General features: G+C 37.4%; 2 protein-coding genes across 2 annotated transcripts; one reads left to right on the top strand and one right to left on the bottom strand.

Annotated features, from left to right (window-relative positions):
* The first annotated feature begins 501 nt into the window (after positions 1-501).
* On the top strand, positions 502-13,635 carry gata4 (GATA binding protein 4). Its single transcript, XM_059356242.1, has 6 exons — positions 502-1,221; positions 8,880-9,046; positions 9,144-9,269; positions 9,500-9,581; positions 10,156-10,292; positions 10,631-13,635. Exons 1-6 carry the CDS (start codon positions 699-701, stop codon positions 10,754-10,756), a joined length of 1,161 nt encoding a protein of 386 aa, XP_059212225.1. The 5' UTR covers positions 502-698; the 3' UTR covers positions 10,757-13,635.
* A 370-nt stretch (positions 13,636-14,005) lies between these two features.
* On the bottom strand, positions 14,006-21,256 carry LOC131990974 (uncharacterized). The gene is made up of 3 exons (XM_059356241.1): positions 20,588-21,256; positions 20,306-20,440; positions 14,006-16,213 (listed from the first exon to the last, which is right to left on the bottom strand). Exons 1-3 carry the CDS (start codon positions 20,632-20,634, stop codon positions 15,049-15,051), a joined length of 1,347 nt encoding a protein of 448 aa, XP_059212224.1. The 5' UTR covers positions 20,635-21,256; the 3' UTR covers positions 14,006-15,048.
* Between the last annotated feature and the right edge of the window lie 658 nt (positions 21,257-21,914).

The following is a 21,914-nucleotide window of genomic DNA, read 5'->3' on the forward strand; positions in this document are numbered from 1 at the left end:
TGAGTGAATTCGAGCCTATTTGTATAGGATCAACTCAGGGATTTTGACAACTAAAAGCTGCTTTAATGTTCAAAATTGATTTTATTTACTGATATCTAAAAAGAGTTATGAAGGAAGAGTGTGTAACACTAAAACGATTAACAGTTGCACTGTAAAAGTTGTTATGCATGCATTTAATTCACAGAAAATAAAAAAGTTGTTTTTTTTATTAAAATGACACCATCCACAAAAAAATGATAAAAACATTATCGAATTTAGCATAAAGTACTTTTTCCTGATGGACATTTGTAGCAAGAAAGAACAATATGGAAAAAAGTTTTGTCGATTTTTGGTAAAATTCTTCAAATAAAAATCATGTTCATATTTTTTTTGCTTTGGAGAGAGAGGGAGAGAGAGAGAGGGAGAGAGAGAGAGGGAGAGAGAGAGAGAGAGAGAGAGAGAGAGAGAGAGAGAGATGATAACAGCTGGATCTTGATCACAGTCTGTCACTCCTCCTCCTCTCTCTCATGTCTCCTCTCACTTTATTCTTCATTTTGCAAAACTTGCTTCTCCTCTCAGTAGCAGATGTGATTTTAATCAGGAGAGAGCTTTACGGATATTAAACCTCATATTTTTGCGTAAAAACTTCTACTCGTGTGCGTAACGGCATCACCACCATCCCTCTGATCTACACGGATGTCCAGCTTCCAGGAGAGGATATGTATCAGGGCATAATGACCACCAACCACGGACCCCCTTCCTATGAGGCCGGATTTCTGCACAACACCTCGGCGGGCACCTCTCCGGTATACGTGCCCACCACGCGGGTCGTCACCCCCATGATCCCGGCGTTGCCGTACCTCCAGACGCCGGCCGCGTCGCAGCAGAGCAGCCCGGTTTCGAGTCACTCTGCCTGGGCGCAGCAGTGCAGCGACTCGGTGCCCTCGTCGTACAACCACTCCCCGGTGTCCCCGCGGTTCGCCTTCTCCACCAGCCCGCCTCTGTCCTCCGGGGTGGTCGCGGCCCGGGAGACGGCAGCGTCTTACAGCAGCCCGCTAAACATCTCTAACGGGAGGGAACACTACGGCGCCCGGAGCCTCGGCGGGTCGTATCACAGCCCCTACCCGGCCTACATGAGCCCGAACGTGGGTGGGACGTGGCCGGCGTCCCCCTTTGATAGCCCGGTCCTCCACGGTCTCCAAGCCGGCGCTCCTCACGGCACGACACGGCACCCAAACATAGGTGAGCAACCGGAAATAATTTTCACAATAATTTTTTTTTTTTTTTTTGTATTTTCTCCAATAAAATGAGTTTTAAAAAAAAAAATGCTGTCATGTGAAAGTATCCACTTTGATGTCACCACAGCGAGAAAACAGAGCAGATAATGTTGGTTAAAAGAGAGTAGGCCTATGTATATCTTTTATTTATTTAGGCAAAAAAATAAAAATCAGGAACAAGGTGAAAGGTTACAAGGCCTGAGTGAAAAATCAATTTTTTATTCCCATTTCTTTCTTGTTCTTTTTTTCTTCTTCGTTCTTTTTCTTACGCTACGCTATTAGAAATAATGATAGCCTATATAGGAAAATAAATAAAATATAATAAAAATAATGTAAGCCTTAATAAAACTCACCAATATTACGTCTGTATTAAAACAGAAAATTATAAACACAACATTGCAAACATTTTAATTGTAGTTTGAAATGTAGAAATAAATGAGTAGCCTATTATAATACAAGATCTCAAGATTATATTTCAAACAAGCACAATACAAATCCTAGGATAAAAGGGATCAATTAAACGTCCTTGAGATACGTTTGAACTTTAGCCCTGTTTTATTTTTTAACAGGAAAGTGTCAGTTATTCATCAGATTGCTGCAGAACGAACATTTATAAAGCTTCTATCTCAAATGAAGCATTTTAATTAATTAGCCTGTAATTAATTAAAACATAGTAATGAAAAACATGGACGGCCTTTAGAAATTTAGACTGCCACGTGCGATCAATCATTACCGTGATGTGATCAGAAACACACAGTCTCTCTGCAGGATCATTGTAATTTCGTCAGTTTGTTTCTTTAAGTAACACAATTCCTAATGCAGCAATATAGTTGCTGATTTAAAATATACATATTATGTTATGATTGACTTTTATTCCTAAATAGCAGTTCGCGCAGTTCGTTGTGAGTCCTATAGGCTATTTGAGCCTGCTTCGCTATAATACCATGCAAATATCACACGTTTTAGTTATATCACCTTATCAACGACATAATTAAATACAAAACTTGTTCCATGTGCCTCCAATTGACGTTTTACACGTAAAAATAAATAAATTTAGTAAGAAAAATTAAGTGAAAATCAAATTTTCACTTAATTTGAAATAAAGACAATGGTTTTAGAATATTTAAACATATTTGTTTATATTTTAACTTCAGGAGACTTTAAAACCAATTTTTGATTGTTTTCTTTATTGATAAAATAAACCCACAGTCCAGATTAAGTATTGAACAACGTTCATGAATAATTTATGCTAATAAATGCTGAGGTTCATTTGTTACTCAAATGCACACGTCATTTTTAGATGGAGAAAATTGTGCAGAAATAGCTTAGTTGGCTACCATATAGTCTTGTATGAATGACACCATATATAAACACACACACACACACACACACACACACACACACACTAGACCAAACAAGAGAGGGACTTATGACCATACAAGTCAAACATATCAGCAAATCAACATAACAAACATGTTTTGCTTATTTTCACGAGTCAAATATATCTCATTTGAGTGATAGAAATTAATATTTAACTAAAGCTGAGTTGATAACAGAATTTATGGGGATTATAGTTTATGAGTTGTGTGTCACTGTGGCCTCCTGGATGATTTGATGTGAAGTGTGTGATCCTGATCCTGACCAGCAAGACACTACTAAAGAACTTTTAGTGAAGAAACAGTGAATTATTTTTCATTTAAAAATCTTTTTTTTGCCAGGATTAACTACCTGCTACATTCATATTTAAAATTATTTTTTGGAGTTTTTTTAAATCAAAATTTCTGATGATTTCCATTTGGAATAAGGAATCAGGTTGGATGTACGTCAAACGTATAATTAACATCCAGCCTAAAAAGCATGTTTTCTTTATTTTTTTCTGAACAAATATACTTGCTTTCTGTCATTAAAATGATTAATGATTTACTGAAGCAGAACTGATAACACAGTTAATGGGGATATTTTATGAGTTGTGTGTGACTGTGGCCTCATGGCTTTGATTTGAAGTGTGTGTGATCTGATCAACTGTACACAGGACTCAACTGAAGAGATTGTAGTGAAGAAACAGTTTCTTTTTTCATTTATATAAGGCGTTACTACCGACTAGATTCATAATATGCATCTTTATTTTAGGAGGATTGTTAAACCAAATCTTATAATGATTTTCATATGGAGTAAGGAATCACATTGTCTGTCTTCATCAACCCCAAGTCAAACATGTAATTAACATCCAGCCTTAAAAACATATTTTGCTAATTTTTCTGAACAAATATACATATTTAAAATGATAGAAATTAGATTCAGCAAAGGGGAAAATTCATGGTGGCTGACATGTGGCTTTTAGCTGTAACAAATTGCTGTGGATTTACTGTGGATTTACAACAGTATCCTACTATATTTTATAATAATTGTAAAATACTGTTAAATATTTATCCCTCACATGTAAATCAACAGTTAAATTGGTCAATTAACAATAGATAACTGTAATTAACAGCATTAAACTGTATTATACTGATGGATAAATTACGATAAATGCCTTATAAAATACCCACAACACACACCGTTATCCTACAGTCATATACTGTAATCCAAAATGCGATAATACACTGTTAATATAAATTATAGTACATGGACTGTAAAATAACAGTTAAATACTGGCGTCCCTGCTGCCAGTATTTAACTGTTATTTTACAGTGAAATTCATTACAGTGTACTTTCTCAAACATAAACCATCAATAAATAATATTTAACATTGTCATACATTATTATATAAATTATGTTTTTCATTGTAAGCCAATTCTACAAATGCTAACTCAGAAAATAAAGAATAAATAGGAATAAAATAAATAGCTAAATAAACATCATTACTGTTCAGTTTCAGTCAATTACTATTTAAAAAAAAAAGAATAAACAATCAATATCTGACGCAATTTCTAAATATGCCAAGCAAGAATTTCTGCAAATATTGTGTAAAAAAAAAAGTTTTCATTACAGACACATGATACCGATCTGCCAAAATCGGCCGATAATATCCCTCACCTGATATATCTGTCGGGCTCTAATAAAAATTATGAGTTGATAATGCAGTTTATGGTGATTATAGTGTGTGAGTTGTGATTGACTGTGGCCTCCTGGATGATTTGATCTGAGGGATCTGATCCTGATCAGCAGGACTCACCTGAAGAGTCTTGAAGTACCTGCTGTGCTTTGTGCTGCTGTGAGTTGCAGTGTACTCTGGACCGTACCGCAACACATTGACTTTGCTGACGTCGTCACTTTTTCGATGACCTCCACATTAATAACCAGCGTTGGGTTTATTTTACCTGTATCTTCAATTTAGCTACATTTCCTGCAGGGTGATTGGCACCCAAACATTTTCATTCATTCATTCATTCCATTATCATGTAATTTACACTGTAATCTGATGCAATGGATCATTATTAGACTTATCACGTAGTATTATTAGTAGTTTTATCAAATTAAGAGTAGATTAACAACTGATTACCTCCTCTTTTATAATATCAGCTGCTCTCTCTCTCTCTCTGTGACTGGCTGCACTTTAAGATGCTTTGTGTGGTGATGATTTATTAACACGGCCTGATCGCTCCCATCTGCAACTCTTTGATGAAAAGCATCAGCTGTTTAACAGTGTGACAGATAACTGCATTGATCCACGCTGACCTCTTCATCTGATTACACTCAGCTCTCTTCAGTCTTTAGTCTGTTTACTCTTTACAGATGTGTCACCTCATTGTTTTATAATCACATCAAATTAAATCAGATGTGAGTGTTTGGTGAAGTGAAAGTCTCTATTGTTCTGTTGGAGAAAAGGGAAACTCAGAGCTCTGAAGTGATTTACTTTTTCTTCACAGTCAATAAAGGAGAAATAAATCACAATGAGAATTCTTTTCATCATCATCGTCAGTGAGAATTAGCTTTACTGAGAAATTATTCTCAGTAAAGCTACTTCTCAATAACATCACATCATCTGTGGTTATTTTATATTCTTTTTAATTGAGTCTTTTATAATTTTCCTGAGATACATCACAATTACTTTGACGTTATAAATGACTTATGCACATCTTGGTTAAATCAGTTTACAATAGAACCTTTTTATTATATATATTTTGTTACAAATATAATTTTTTAGTTCATAAAGACATTATATTTGTATGTTTTTTTCATTCTGTTCAGACCCTGACAGTGATAAAGGTTAAACTTATCCCCCCTGACATATAGAGCACTTGCCACAGCCTGGAATATAAAATTATAATTAATAAATATTAACAGTTTAATATTTCCATTTCCTTTTCACTGCATCATTCTGCTAGCGAACACACATAAATGTTTAAGCCGTTTACTTAGCATTTGGCTAAACATATATATATATAAATATAATCACAAGAATGGTTGTTCTTGGCTCAGCACGACTAATGTTGCAGTATGAAGAATTGTATTGGCTGTAGCATATGTTATGTGTGTGTGTGTGTGTGTGTGTGTGTGTGTGTGTGTGTGTGTGTGTGTATATATATATATATATATATAAGTCAAATTTAAAAAGAAGTCATCGTAAAACCATTAAATATCAAAATAATTTGAAATATCAGTAACATTATCACATTGTAGAAATACTCCATTACAAATAAAGCTCTGGTGCTGAAATGGTTGTTTCAACAACATATAAGACAATGTCCTTAAAAGAGACTCAAAAGTAAAATTAACACAGAAAAATGACCCCTTCAAGTTTTATACTAATACAGTTATTATGATTAGAATATTTTTTGCAGTTAAATTAATGTGGAAGTTTAATCTTGAATGGAGCTAGTTTTAATTACTGTCATAATTTGTTTGGTAGAAAAATTAAAAGCAATACATCTTTTTTTCTGAAAAAAGTGTTACTACAGCTGTCAGACAAATGTAGTGGAGTGAAAACTGCAACATAAAAAAGTAAGTATATGCAAACAGTCTTTTTCAGAATAATGCAGGTTATTATTATACGTCATTTTAATGTTGAAGTTGGTAAATGTGGTGCTTTCATTATTATTTTTTACTATTTATACTGCCGGTAGCAGTCAAGTCTTTATCCATAATAATAAATCATAATTGATTTGTTGATAATACTTAGATTATTAAAATAAATTTGCAAATTAACTCATATTTTAGACTGTCAACAGCTTAAATTTTGTAGAGTTAAACGTACAATATTTCCCTTTGAATTTTATTGTACTTTCCACCATGGTGAAAGGCCCCCCTGTTATTATTTAATATTGTATATTAACATTGTTTCACTATTTAATGACTGTTAGGTAACTGTAATTTACATTTTTTTAATATTATGATCATATGTTTGTATGCAAAGTGTTTATGTTCAATGTTAAAAGAGAACACAGCTGATAGATTGTGTAACAAGGTCCAGTATAAATATAAAGCATCAAAAAAGGGAAATGATCATATCAAGTGAAAGTAACACAGATTGTATTTAGACTAAATAAACTGTGTTACATTTAAACATTACCACTATATTTTAAATAAACGCAATTTAAAACATGTTCAGACAGTTCGTGTTGACATGTGTCACAGCTTTTTTCACCTTTGTCCTCTTAAAAAAGGTCAGAGCCCTCTGATAAAGACACACACTGACATTTGCACAGCGGAATAAATAAAGCTGCATTTAGACACGCACAGTATTGTCTTTGTGTATTGTCTCTGTGTTGCTGCGTTGTGTTGGCTACATTTGCTGCCTGGCTCAAGGTTAGCGTGCCCTGCGCTCTCTGTTTTGCTCTCAGCCTTGGAGGAGGCGCACATATGTATCAGTTAGAGCAGATGGAGGCCAGATTTACACTATCAGAAGAAAAATAATAAAGCACAGGGCAGCGCACAGTTAAAAACAACAATATGAGCTGATTAAATGTGGATTTTACACTTGTAAAACAATATGTTGATGTTTTTCACATTTTCTCAATCTATTCTTAGCATAACCTGATATTGTAAACCTGTGCTGTACCACAGATTGCTGTGTCCTTTCTCTAAATGTCTAAGATTATTTATGTGCAACACATGAGATAACCTCCATGACATGTCATACTAAGTGAGAGACGGGGAAAAAGAGATGTGACTCTATTTCAACATGATGGAGCTCCATTCTGTCTCTATTTCCAGCCGACTCTTTATCTCATCTGTGAGATTAGGAGGGATTCCAGGCTGCTGTTGTGTGGGCCTGAAAAACTGCAACTATAGCACCGCCTGCTGGTGTAGAGATGCCACTGCATATGATAATCAGGGTTTGACAGTGCAGTAAAGTGTTTGTAAGGAGGGTGGAAAGAATTTTTTGTGGCTTAAACTCAGCTGGAAATTCATTCTTATAAGAATGACAGAAATTACCTCCGCTTGGCCTTTCATGCGAGCTGGGAATGTGCTATGTGGAAATGATATAAAGGTTGATTTAATTTTCTTTGCAATGGCTGACAACGAGCAGTCTGAATATGGTTGGATTACTGAACGGGCCTACCAGGGCTTCACTTACAAAATGTCACTCAAAGAGACACAAAAATACCAAAAAATTGCAAAATGACAATAAATCGACCAAAAAAATGGCACAAAATGACTATAAAAATATGCTAAATTACCAAAAAATACAAATCTTTGCATTTCTTGTTCCCCGCTGGTGGAACACACTACCAGTTCCAACCAGAGCAGGGGTGTCCCTCTCTACCTTTAAAAAACTCCTGAAGACCCAGCTCTTCAGAGAGCATCTTCTTCCTAGCACCACACGATAATTCTACTCCTCAAAGAATTGTCACTAGCGCTTATTGATGCACTAATTATTATTGCACTATACCTTGATTGTTTGTTTTTACTCTTCCTGTAAGTCGCTTTGGATAAAAGCGTCTGCTAAATGACTAAATGTAAATGTAATTATTCACGGAGCACAAGCTGAACCAAAATGACCAAAAATGACAAAGTAACTACAAATATACAGTAAACCATGAAAATATGCAAAACAATAACAAGAAACAAAACCACAAAGTTTGTGTGTGGGGCCTAAAACTCCCACTTATTGCCAAAACTCTAACAGCAAAACATCAACTTCTCAGAAAAACAGCCATCACTTTAACTTGACCACGATGCATTTTTTTTTCTATTAAAGAACTTAATCATATTACATTGTATGATCCTTGATCTGATTCTGAAAACAGTTTTAAGTGACAGAAGCAAATAACAGTTTGATCCAGATTAAACTGAAAAGAAAGAAAGCTTGTTTCATCTGTTTTTTTTCTCCATCTGTTTTATCTGTTCCTTATTTATGCTGTGAAACAATGTCTGTTGTGTGTTGAGGGCATAGGTTTGGATATTATTTTGGTTTTTTGTTTAGTGGTGTGAAAGGGACCAGCCCCCCGCTTAGGATTGGAAGGTGTCTCGCTTTCTGTAATAAGTTCTTGACTTTGGCAAGTTTGTGTTTCTGTGCATATTATTAGAGCTATTTTGATTTACCCTATGTGAGGGAATATGAGTTGTGGGGGTTGGAGTTTTGTGCATATCCTTTGTAACCTGTTGATTAATTATGAAAAAAAAAAAACTGAAAAGAAAGAAAAACTGATCATGTTTTTCCTTGTCGTCCTCCATCAGACCTGTTTGATGACTTCGCTGAGGGGCGAGAGTGTGTGAACTGCGGGGCGATGTCGACCCCCCTCTGGAGGCGGGATGGTACCGGCCACTACCTGTGCAACGCCTGCGGACTGTACCACAAGATGAACGGCATCAACAGACCTCTCATCAAACCTCAGAGACGGCTGGTGTGTTTATCGTACAGTGACGTAACAGTAGATCTGCTGGTAGCATAGACATTTTTGAATGTTTTCTTTTCCTCCTGACATATTTTATTTGCTGCAGTCTGCCTCGAGGAGGGTGGGCCTGTCCTGCTCCAACTGTCACACCACCCTCACCACTCTGTGGCGACGAAACGCAGAGGGAGAGCCGGTTTGCAACGCCTGTGGCCTCTATATGAAACTCCACGGGGTGAGAGAGATACATTTGTATTTTAACTTAAAACTGGCAACATAAAGAGAAAAATATAATTCCCAGGGGTGCAAGTCTTGAGGACAAGGGATGATTTTTGCCATTTCTTTTCCTTCTGAATTTTGGCCTCATCTAATTAACATGTTTTCTCACAAGCCTCCAGTCTTATCTTATTTCAGTCTGCTGTTGTTGACATATTGTGTTATTCCTTTGTCTCTGTGTCCTGACAGGTACCACGACCCCTGGCTATGAAGAAAGAAGGGATCCAGACCCGCAAACGCAAACCCAAGAACCTCAACAAGTCCCAAACTGGTGAGCTTCAAAACCACATATGCCTAGGTGTGCGTAAATATGTGTAAATATATATATATATATATATATATATATGAGTATCGATACTTTTGACAACCCTACTATATATATATATATATATATATATATATATATATATATATATAGTAGGGTTGTCAAAAGTATCGATACTCAAAAAAGTATCCATACTCAAACGTTGTATCCAGATACAATACTCATTTTCAAAAGTATCGAGTATCTGAAGCTTGTTATGATAGTTGCAGTTTCTTTTTGCACAACTGTTTTTTATTATAAATATTTAACCTTTGGTTCTGTTCATTTTTACATGTTGCATTTTTCTTGTTAATAAAAATATTTCTGTAAAATTTTGGGGTCTTTGTTTTTATCCTTGTGGTATCGAAAATGGTATCGAGTATCGAATATTTTCCTGAGTATCGGTATCGAGTTGAAAATTTTAGTATCGTGACAACCCTAATATATATATATATATATATATATTTATATTGTGTGTGGGGTAGGTAGGGACACTGTGTATTTGTGAATGTGTATTGACCTCAGTCCTGGTGCTCCACAGGGACCCCAGGCAGTGAGGGGACTCCAGTCACACCAAGCAGCACTCCCCGGGCCTCCACCACCGCAGAGGAGACTCGGCAGATAAAGACGGAGCCCGACACTCACAGCTTGTACACACACCACAGTGCACACGCACAGGTTGGACACCTTTTTAGTTCAATTTCAGAAAATATCTTTATCCAAATGTTGTTTTTGAGTCAGTCTAGAATCAGAAGGATCAGTGATAGTTATATAACCTAATGGAGAGATCTAATATGGCCTTTAAGACAGTTAAAGTACTATTTTTGTTAGCCAGATTCTACAACATGGAGTCATGAATAGATTACTGATAGATTACTGATGTGCAAATATATTATATTGATATTTCTCCGACTTGCCAAATGGACAAGGAAAAGGTCAAAGTCTCTATGATAGATTACATAATTTTTTCTCTCTCATAGCAGCATTCTGACCATTTTCCCCTCTCTTCATTCTAGATTTCAGCCCTGCCAGCCTACATGACCGCTCAAGGCGGGGCCCTTCCTCTCAAGATGTCCCCTGGAGGCCACGGTGGGTCCTCCGGCTCCAAAGCTGAGCCCTGGAACAGCCTGATCCTGGCCTAGAACACCTGCCACCCAGCATCTCAAACCAGCCTTCCTATAGAGGAGAAACTCTCCTGAGAGACCAGTGTCTCCAGACAGCAGACTGACGCTGTGGATGCAGACGTTCCTGCAGACTACACACTGTACAGTGCAACGCTTGGGACAAATATGTGGGCGCCACAAGACAAATGGAGATCTTAAACAGAACTGCGTAGATACTGCGTGTTCAATCACAGCAATCAACGGACTGAAAGGAGTTTGGAGCGAAAAAACTTTCTTTTGTCACTGGACCACAGGGGCATGAAGTGACAAATACTGTAACATAAACCAGTAACAAATAACAGTAACAGTCAGACTTTATCTCATGGAGTTATTTTTTATTTCAGTACATTTCTCATTGTTTTCATGTTATCAAGTTGCCAACAATGATGAACACACATGTAAAGAATCACAGCAGCAGCACAGCTTAGTGTCAAAAGTAGCACCATGGAGGAGTTAAAGGGTCAGTTCACATTAATGAGAAAAACAGTATATATTACCACACTCACAAGTGGCCATTTTGACATCACAGTGCAGTGGTGGTAAATGAGAAATGTTTTGAACACTCAGAAGCAATGACTCTTTACAGAACAAACAATGTGCTGGTCACTTGATAATCCACAGACCTCAATGTGGTTTCAGTTTGCAGTATTTAGCACGTTTAGTTGATCACTGGTTCCCGTCCTGGGGTTCACGCCTCCACTAGGGGGCACCAGAGCTTCACAGAGGGCTCGTAAAGCCTTCTTCAGTTTAAGAAGAGTAAAGACAACTTAAAAATATATTTACAGTTTAACAAATTTATTAGACCACTTGTCATTAAAGCAAGAAAACACAACTATTTTAGAAATATTTCAAAAGCTTGTTTAACACTAAAATGTAATTGTAATAAATTGTTATTTATTTGGCAATTAAACTGAATGGAGCTTTTTATACACAAATTTGAGCCAGCTCACTGGGCTTCTCTGAAGTGAGAAATTAATCAAGCAGAATATTCAACCACTAAAACTCATTTTCTGTTCAGGAATGCTAATAAATAACTATAATTTGACATCTTAATCAAAAAATAATAATGTGCTTTACTATTTTTTTTTTTTTTTTTTTTTTTTTTTACAGTTTTTTGTAAAACAGTAAATTTGAAAATTCATGGATGACAAAATTATATTTTAGCGTTAAAAATATAATTTTGGTTAAAGAGCTTCTACATACTGCTGTATTAACCATTATAGAAACATAAAAAATGATTTTGGTAATTACCAATGCTGGTAATTTAGGACAGCTGTGGCATAAACTGGTGGTCAAATACATTTGTTAAGCACTGTGTATAGTTGGCCTATATCTCAGCCTTTTATTCATATTTGTTAAAAAAAACTGAATGAAATTGATATGTTTAAAGCTTAGATTATTAAGTAAGAAAAGACAATCTCACAGTTTAATGCCACATTAAAGATCTGAAACTATATTCATAAACGTTATAAATATCCTGCATTAGAAAAGGACGCATTGAAAACAAGCAGCCAATAGAACAATTGTGAGCATCAAGGAGAAGAAAACACTGATTTTGTCAAAAGAGAATCCAATTACTATGAATCATTGTTGAAAGAAATAAAATAAAAACATGATACAGAGTTAAATACATTAAAACAGTATTAAAAGTTACTAAAAAATACTCATGATGGAATATTCACAGGAAATAATATGCTCAAAATCAATCCAAATCACTCATTTTAAACAAACTTCTTGCAGTTATAGCATTCACTATTTTGGTTAATTGTACAGTTTATCAGCTGTTCCTTACTGTTAATGTTATGCAATGAATATAAGATAAAATATCCATAAAATATATCACTTAGTGAGAGGCCGCCGGATCACTTTAATGAAAGGAAAAGGTTGGGAACCACTGATGATTCAAACTGTTCAGAGGTGATGAGTCTGTGGATTATTCACAGTATTTGCACTTTGCTATTGAGTTTGTCAAAGGATGTGAGTTAGTTAGAAACACACACAAACATCCAGTCATCTTAGAGGTAAAAGGGCAGCTCTGTCTCAGCAGCAACAACCTATCTCAACATTTTAGCAAATTAAATACATTCAAGGCAAAACATATCAGGGTAAATGGAAAATAATTTGTGTGTGATTTGGGTGAACTGACCCTTATATTCCCTCAAACTGACTCACTGATTACAGCGAAGACACCAATGATTGTAACGCACAGGTGAAGTGCATCTAATTTTACAAAGAGGAGCTAATCGGGAGCATTTCTTATAAACTTATTGTAACTGAGAGAGAATCACTAGAGACATGAATCACTCCTCAACACCAGAGATCTGACCTTCAGTAAACATCTGGCTCTCAGGGCAATAACAATACTTGTTTCTGGATCAATTGACTAATCTCTGTGCCTTTTGATTAAAAAAATGCATGTCAGTATTGACACCAAATACATGATAAACTACCTATGCTGCAAGTAAGTTGCACGTGATGAAAGACGATGGAGGTAAAGGCACATAGCTCCCACTGCTGACAGGTGCAGATGTGCATCCATAACACAGCTTCTTTATTACGCAAAGTGCCTTCACAAAAAGACTCCTACTAGTATTTATTATCAAAGGCACATCGCCAAACCACCAATCATCCATCATGTATTAGCCGAAGGTTGTTTGAAAGCCTTTATGATGGTGTATTTTTATCAAAACTGAACAGTCTCCAGTAACGCTTTAATTTACTTGTGACAAGCACAGGGGGGGTGGGGGGGGGCAACATGTGTAAATGCGGGCTCTGGCCACATGTAATTAGCAACAAATATATGAGCATATATGTAAAAACTCCACTCCAGTATAATTGTAAAACACCATTTGTGATATATTGTAAGTAAAGACACAGTGAGAGACGGACATGTGGACTTTTTCAGTGTGCACTACATGATGCCTTGCTGCTGAGTGAAACTGTAGCTGTCCTGAGGTGTGGCTTGACATTTCTGTTGGGGAAGTAACTTTGAAAGCATACCAATGACTTCACACTAGAACAAGTTGCCCTAGGGAGAAATCTAGTTTGGTCGACGAAAGCTACTTGTAAAAAGTAACTCAGACTACAAGAAAAAGATCAGATTGACAATGAACATTTACCTCAAAGCTCATAATGCCTAAAATCAGTCAGTATACAAGTTCAGAATGTTTTTGAGCTTATTATCAGCAGAAAAAAATGCATCATATTTGACTACAGATGCTAATGTTGGATAATATATAGACATCATTTTTTCTATACCTACATTTATTACCTACCATTTAGTAGGTAGTAATTACAATCTTTGTGTGTGTGTACAGTATCTGTGTCCATGTCTGTCAAAGGGGGTTCAATTACAGTAGAAAAGCCATAGTAAAATCATAATAATTAAAAAACAACAACAATCCTTTCCTTTTATGGCCCAATTTATAGTTTGCCGTTTCAGTAGTTTAATTATACAAAAAAGGTTATTTTACTACTTGAATCACTTCACAAATATAAATGAAGTTGATCTACCGGCAAGCTTAAAAGGTCTTTGTAGGTGTAATCACACCTAAATGTGCGGACTCAGTCTAAGTGCTACAGAGAAGATACTGGTATCATATAAAACTACAAGTTGTAAGGAATCGCTGAGTACCAACTATGATATCGTGATGGGAGTTGAAAACTTGTTTTAATATTGCTCCAACGTCTGACTAAATTTGGTTGAGGAAAAAACTGAATTGGCCATTTTTTTAATAAATCCTGTGACCTCTGACCTCAAGATATCTGAATGGAAATTGGTATTTTGAGTACCAACAAGCCTGCCCTTTACAAACATGCCCACCTTTTGCATAATGGGGTCCCTAAACAGTCGTGGAATTGAATAACTGGGAAGCACTGGAGAGCTGAGGCCCTTGTGTGATGATGTTAGTTTCCATAGTATCCGTTTCATTGTAGTGAGACCCAACTTGACCTCACTGTATAAAATGACCTGTTGTGACCTTTCAGTCTCATGAAACTTTCCAACCACAAACTTAAGGACCTGAAGCATTCACAGGATGCATGGCTGTATACTGACAGCTTCACGAAAAGAAGTGTTCACCATCCAATCGACAAAAAAAGTGTAATTCTTGCAGAAATCTCCAAAATGTCAATTGTAGAATGTGGAAATTAAACTAGACAAAGTATTTTGACATAATGCAAATGGTATGTATGACATTGCAGTTGGTGTCATTCATTCCACTTCAAAAGCATACCAACATGGTGAAAAATTTAGTCTCAGTAATCCCTCATCATCTTGGTGAAGAGTTTACTTTGCAGATAACTTGTGGAGCTTCTCCTGAGAACTGTATCCTTCCAATTTCTAAGAATTCTTCTGTGAACTTTACAACATCTTTGATAAAAAGCTGGACGGTACATTGATTGAAGTCTTCAGTCAGCTTCTCCCTGATCAACTCAGCATATTTGTCCTGCACCATCTCCCTCCAACACTGCTGAAATGTGAGTCTGATCTGATCCCTGATGGCTTCAGATACTTGTGAGCTAAAAGTGTAATCAAATGCAAATGCATGCCCCTTTTCTAAATAGTCTTCCAAACTTTCACTTGTTCCTGAAAGCAGAACTTGTGCAGCTTCGGTCATTGCATTCATCTCTTGTGTGCAGATTTTTTTCTCCTCCTCTGGTTTGCTTTCAAAAATACTGTGCATATTTTTGAAGTAACTCTTCCAGTCCTGCCCCTGAAAAATGTTATTTAAGGTGAAACTTGAAGCTCTCAGGACGTGTTTCACAGCAGAATACAGAGTTTCACATGCAGGATCAAGATGGTTTTTCTCAGCAGCTTTAACGTAACTCTCATAGTCTTCAGTCTGATCCATACAGTCCACGTGACTGTAGTTAATATCCCTGAACAGATTCTCTTTAGCTCCTTTGAAGCCCCAGCTTTTCACAAAACCAATATGAGTCTTTACTCCATACACACTCCACCACTTTTTAGCTTTCTGAACCAGGTTCAGCATGCATGGATCTGTGTTTCTAGCCAGACACGGGCTGTTCATGGTGAAAATATACACCTTCCAGCCCTCTGAGACCACCTCTGACTCCAGAAGTTCCTGAGTCTGTTTAATAATGATGTCCTCGCTGTGCTTTCCGTTGTTGTAATTCGGATAATAAGGTCCGTACATGACAATCTCCTCCTGTTTCTCAATAACAGCCCACGAATGCTGTTTATCTTCCGTGCCGCATTCCTCTGTGATGTCACGGTGAAACTCCAGAAATCTCTTGTTGACTGACTCATTGAGTAAAATGTCTCGAGTGGCTTGTCGAAACTGGACATTCTCCAGAACTTTCTTGGTAGAGAATTGTGTGTCGGCCCAGGACGATATCTGCTCGAAGAAGCTCTGAGTGTCATCGTGTTGGTGTTTTGTCCCTCCGTTCGTACAGGAGGGACTACAGTTTGTCCTGTAACACAAAGACATCTCATTATAATGCACAAAAGTTTGAGTGGATAGTACAAAACACTAGAGCTGGGGGAAAAAAATCGATACAGCATAGTATCACGATATTTTGTTTGGCAATATAATATTGATTCACGGCAGCGAAGTATCGATATTTAGCGTTCAGGCGGCCAATCGGCCCTTTTTTTCCGGCGTAGATCTAAGGAATCTATAGGCACTATGTGTTGTCGAAATAATGCTGCAAAGTTAGGCTTTTTTTCATGTTTCATTAAAAAAAAATCAGAGCAGTGAAGCTTAGAGTTGGGGAAAGTTTGAGAAAATCCTGCTGTCGTCCATACAAGTTCAATTTGACTGAATGCTTTGTTGGTCAGTCTGTGGGTTTGACTCACTGTGGAGAATTAAAAAGACTGAAGTGAGATGAATAGTTTGACGAAACAATTCTTGATGGAATTGAATTCTGTGGACACAAAATGCAGTTAAACCAGGATAAAAGTATTGGGATAAAATTGTATCGTAGGGCCTCTGGTGATTCCCACCTCTACAAAACACTGTGAAACGATAGACATAAACAGTGAAATTTGTGATTTTTTTACACTTCTAAGCATAGAGTCCAAGTGAACCTTAGATAAGATTTTTGAGAAGCTAGATAGCACTGTCATCTCTCCTCACCACATAGGTCGTTTGTCCGTGCCCTCTAATGTTCCTAATGAGCAGCCCGATGGTAGCAGGAGATCAACACGTCCTCATACTCAAACATAATGGTTGCTGTTAACAAACTGTTTTAGAAAATATGGTTTGGTTAGGGTTAGGGATGGGTACCTTTCACATTTGAACCGATGCAGTACGATACCCGGTACCTGGGAATCGGTACCGGTACTCAACTGTACCAATTTTCGGTACTTTTGCGTTTGTTTATGTGGTAATAAATGTTAATTTGTTTAACAATGTTTTCAATTAAACATATCTATTTCTCAAAATATAAAATTTAAAAAATATATCAAAACAATATAAAATCCAGGATGAGCAGTGCTTTATTGTTGAGTGAATGTGCATTTTGTAACATGAAGGTTGCAGTGTTATCAAAGAATGTAGAGGAGCTCTCAGGTTGCAAGTGCACAGAGGAGAGAAAAAAAAAAAAAAAAGGTTGCAAGTGCACGTGTGATTTGTTGTGATGACGTCGTAGCTGTGCGGCGCAGCACCGGTCAGACAGTATTGTGGCCATAGCATGGTTGGAATAAACAAAGTTGAGACGGGCTGCTCTGTGCACATATCGAGGATGACGCAGGAGTCCGAGGGATTTAATTTCAGCGAGGCAGTTTGGCGTAAAGTGGCAGGAAATATTCCTGAGTTGAAGAGCGGAGTATTAGCGGAGGAGCAGAGATGCAGCAGCTAGCTGCTAGCTGTAAATGACTGGTCTACAGAAGAATGGAGAGAGCAAACGGAGTAAGGAAGGTCCAATCTGGAGGCAGACGAAGGCCAAGCCCGGGTAGAGACATTGGAGAGATAGCAGCTGGCGGCTAGCAGGCCTAGAGCCGGGCTGTTCGTCTCTGCGCCGGGGTGGAAGAGGGCAGCAGCTAGTGGCCGTGGTGAGCAGACAGGACCAGACAGGAGGTAAATAAAAAATAAAAAAATGGTGCGATCGTCAGCACGCTTGTTAATCAAAGACGTCAAATGAAAACAGGTTGAAATCAATTATCAGTTTAAAGTTAACGCCGTTTAGGTACCGAAACATGGCACCGTTTGATTTTACATGAATCGGTACTCGGTAGTACCGACGGAATTCGGTCGGTACCTATAAAAGTACCGAATTCGGTACCCATCCTTAGTTAGGGTTTAAGAATGCATTGTGATCTGGGTTAAAACAGTTTAAGTTACTCAACTTCTGTGTGTTATGTAGTTACACACATGGCTTAGACCATGCAAATCACCTTTGTTACATGGTTACATTATGCTAAAATAAGTCAACGTTGAGTATTTGTTTCACCCAGAACACAAACAGTGGTCTGCTGGATTTTTTTGACCCATGCTACGTCATGTTTTTAAACCAAATGTCAAATAAAACCAATCGAGCAATTAATTGTCCACCTGAGCTGCTTCCCTCTACGGACTTTGTTGCTCTTTATACTTTATCCTCTTTCATAATTGCTACAGCCACTCGAGGTCCCTCTCTAACAACAAACGTAAATATGAGTTGTTGTAAGCCGTTTTTACAAATGAGCACAGGCTGTATACTCATGATTGACAGCTCACATTGTCAGAGTTCGTACACCTTTTCCAAGGTCAAATTCAAGCGCTTTTCAAGCACTTTCAAGGTCCATTTTCAAGCTTTTCCAGCATCTTACAGCTGTGGTAAATTACATATTTCTTACATACTGAAAATGATTATTTCACATTTTCTTTTCAGGTTCTCCAACTAATTATATTTCTATTCTATAGGAATTAGTTGTTAAAGAAATGCAGATATAATTTTAAGCACTTTATCCAAAATTCAAGCACTTTTCAAACCTTGAAAACACAACATTAAAATTCAAGCATTTTCAAGGGTTTCAAGCACCTGTACAAACCCTGATTGTGCTCTGACTGGATTAGGTGTTTTTGGGTGGGAACTTGATACTGTGTGCCCATTACTGCACAGAATCTGGCTCCTATTGACAACAGCAGCCAAAAATGGCAGTACCCATATCCGGAATATATTGGCTTCACATTTGTACAAAGGGAAAAAGTTGAGACTCATTGTCCATTCTTTACACAGCATATGCAAACGACCTATGGGGGTATTTTGTGTTCAGTGTTTTCAAGTCTGTCCATTGACATATGAATCAACAGCCAGGAGTCGGTTAGCTTAGCTTAGTATAAAGACAGAGAAATAGGGGAAAATAGTGAGCCTGGCTCTGACCAAATGTAACAAAATCAACCTACCTCCAAAGCTCAATTATGAGTTTGTTTTGAATGTGTATGATTGAGATGATGTAATTTTCTATTGCATGTTTTTACGACCTGTCTTATGGTGAAACCAAAGGCAAATTACCACATTGTGGTGTAAAGGTTTCAGGTTCGTTGATTGGAAGCCCAAGAATAAACACAACCGGAGAAAAATGACTGGTCTCAATGCAGCAGGCCTTTTATTTAAGTCACAGGTAAAGTTATGCAGCACTGGACTCAGACTGACACAGCTCTCACAGGATCCCAGTCAGAATGAGCCCCGATTTCTGTAATAATTCACATTTAATTCTTCTTGGACTAGGCCTGACCCGTAGAGAAAACGTACATGCAACCGAGTTCTATTGGCCAGTTACCTATGACATGGATAGACCAACAGTCTCATTCAAAGATTGTGATACACAATGTGTGTGTGTTGTTCTTTAAAGGTGCGTATTTACGAGCTACAAAGCCTAAAAATGATAACTTCTGTGGGAACACAAACCAAACTGTGCTGTCTCAGGTCTGCACATTGGCCATCTGCCTTCTTATAATTATTCAAATATAACAGTGGACAATAAAAGTTTTCATATTTCACGTCAACATTTTATACCGTTTAATCTGTATAGATATTGAAATAGAAAAAAATGACACATTTGAATTTTGACTAGTGACTTGAATGAGTCATGAGTCAGTTGGTGATAACCTTTAGGCATGGGCAAGCTTTCCGTTTCTGCCTGTTTCCAGCCTCTGTGCTAGAATTACATTCACCTTACAGAAGGGAGTGTCATCAAGTGGTAAGTTGAATGTCTACGCTTAAGTAATGAAAACTGTTAGAATGTATGACAAATCTCTAAACCCAAAATAACGTAAACTATATGGTTGTGGCTTAAAATGGAGTGAGAAGTGGGAATACAAACTCACTTTGTCAAAAATCAAAGACTATAATTTACAGTTTAACTGTCCGTCCTATGAGGATATTTTTCGAGTTGAACAGTAAGGACATATAATAAGAAACACTTTTGCGGAAAGAGGAAGTGAAATTGTGTCACCTGAAATACCCTTGTCCTAAAACAACCCAGGCGCATAAACATACCTGAGACTTTCCTGATGTAACACAGCTTTTAAAATAACACTTTCACGGCCCATATGAACTACACATACTTTAAGTACTCACTTCAGTCTGCCACACTCCGTGGCTTTGTCAGTCACATATCTGTCCGGCAGATTCTTGAGCCTTGCCACACATTTCTTTGTGTACAGTGGGGGCTCATTTTCATGTCCATTAAACAGAGATCTCTTACGGCTCAACCTGGATAAAAAGAAAAAGGGAAGTCATTGAAATGCAAGAAATTCCTGAAGGAATACATACATTTAAGAGCCTATAAATGCCATCAGACTTGTCCTCTCACTTCCCTTTCAGATAGTTTTTGTGGAAGTTAGAAGAGAGTTTACTCACATGGGAAGTTCCATCCAGACTCCTCGGCCCAGCACTTCAGGAATCATTAAATCACAATTTGTGTCTTCTTTTCTTCTGTAGGGACAACCATTTAGTTTTCTCCTGATTATAAGACAAACAGCTCGAGCGGTTGCACTCCAGGTTTCCTTAAACAACACTTAGTTTGTGTCTCTCAACACTGAGCTCCTCCTCTTGGTTATGCTCAGGGCCATGTACATATCCCTCCCCTGCACTCTGTTGAGATATTGCCTCTTTCAGCCAAGTTTGAGTGTGTCATCAACTGTCATGTCACCCCCAGCTACCCCCCTTTTTTTTTTTTACCAGTTTGGCAAGTTCACAGAAGTTCGCAGAAGAGATAGGTCAATGTGGTCTTTTAGGTCTTCCCGGTAGAGGGAAAACCTTAGAAGACAAATTACCATATATAAGGAGCTTCTGTTTCAATTTACAACTCAGGAGATTAATTGACATTTTGTTGGAGGTTGCTACAGTTAATAGCTGTGTGCCCTTAAGCAAAACCCATTAAAATATAATTGCAAAATTAGTTTTTGGTTCACATGACTGAATACGTTTGTTTGTGATCCAAAACGGAGTGTGTTGATAACAATGAGACACTGGGAAAAATAAGTCATCAAAAACCTTTTTCATCTGAAATTGATCCTTGCAATGGCATTAAATTCAATGGCCTGAAATTTTATGAAATGATGAGGTAGATATGCTTGTATAAAACCGACCTCGACAATCACTCTGACGAATGAGTGAAACTAGAAATCGGTCTGTTGGTTAGGATTGGGTCTCCATTACCATAATTACTGTTACATTGTTCAGCATACCATAACAAGTTTAATCTCCTTTGTGCTTTCTGAGCGGATATGACAGCCGATATGATAATACTGTTGCTACAAACAGAGTCATGCAGAGTAACATGTCTGACTGGTTCTGGGTGTTACTTTCTGTCAAGTTCCTGACCGACACCTGTGTGTTCATGTCATCAGGGTGAACCCAATGGAAGTTGGTGTCACTTTTGCTGTTGCGACAAAACGAAGATGACACTTGTGGTTTGTAGTAAATTATGGCTAGTAGCAAATAATGGCAATCCTTCAAACAGTTTGTTGTTTACTCCAGACATCCACCTTCCCCTCAGGACAAATTGTAATCCCTTTTCGGATCCTTTGAAAACACTGGTTTATGAGATCATGAGCATACCTGCAAATGTGCACACGTTCCCATCAGCCTCAGTTGCATTTAGTGTTTCGTTTTAATTATAAGATGTTGACACACTAAACTATCACGGCGAAACAAAGCACAATTTTAGTATTGCCAGTGTGAG

The sequence above is a fragment of the Centropristis striata genome, chromosome 18 (assembly GCF_030273125.1).
Source record: "Centropristis striata isolate RG_2023a ecotype Rhode Island chromosome 18, C.striata_1.0, whole genome shotgun sequence".
NCBI lineage: Eukaryota > Metazoa > Chordata > Actinopteri > Perciformes > Serranidae > Centropristis > Centropristis striata.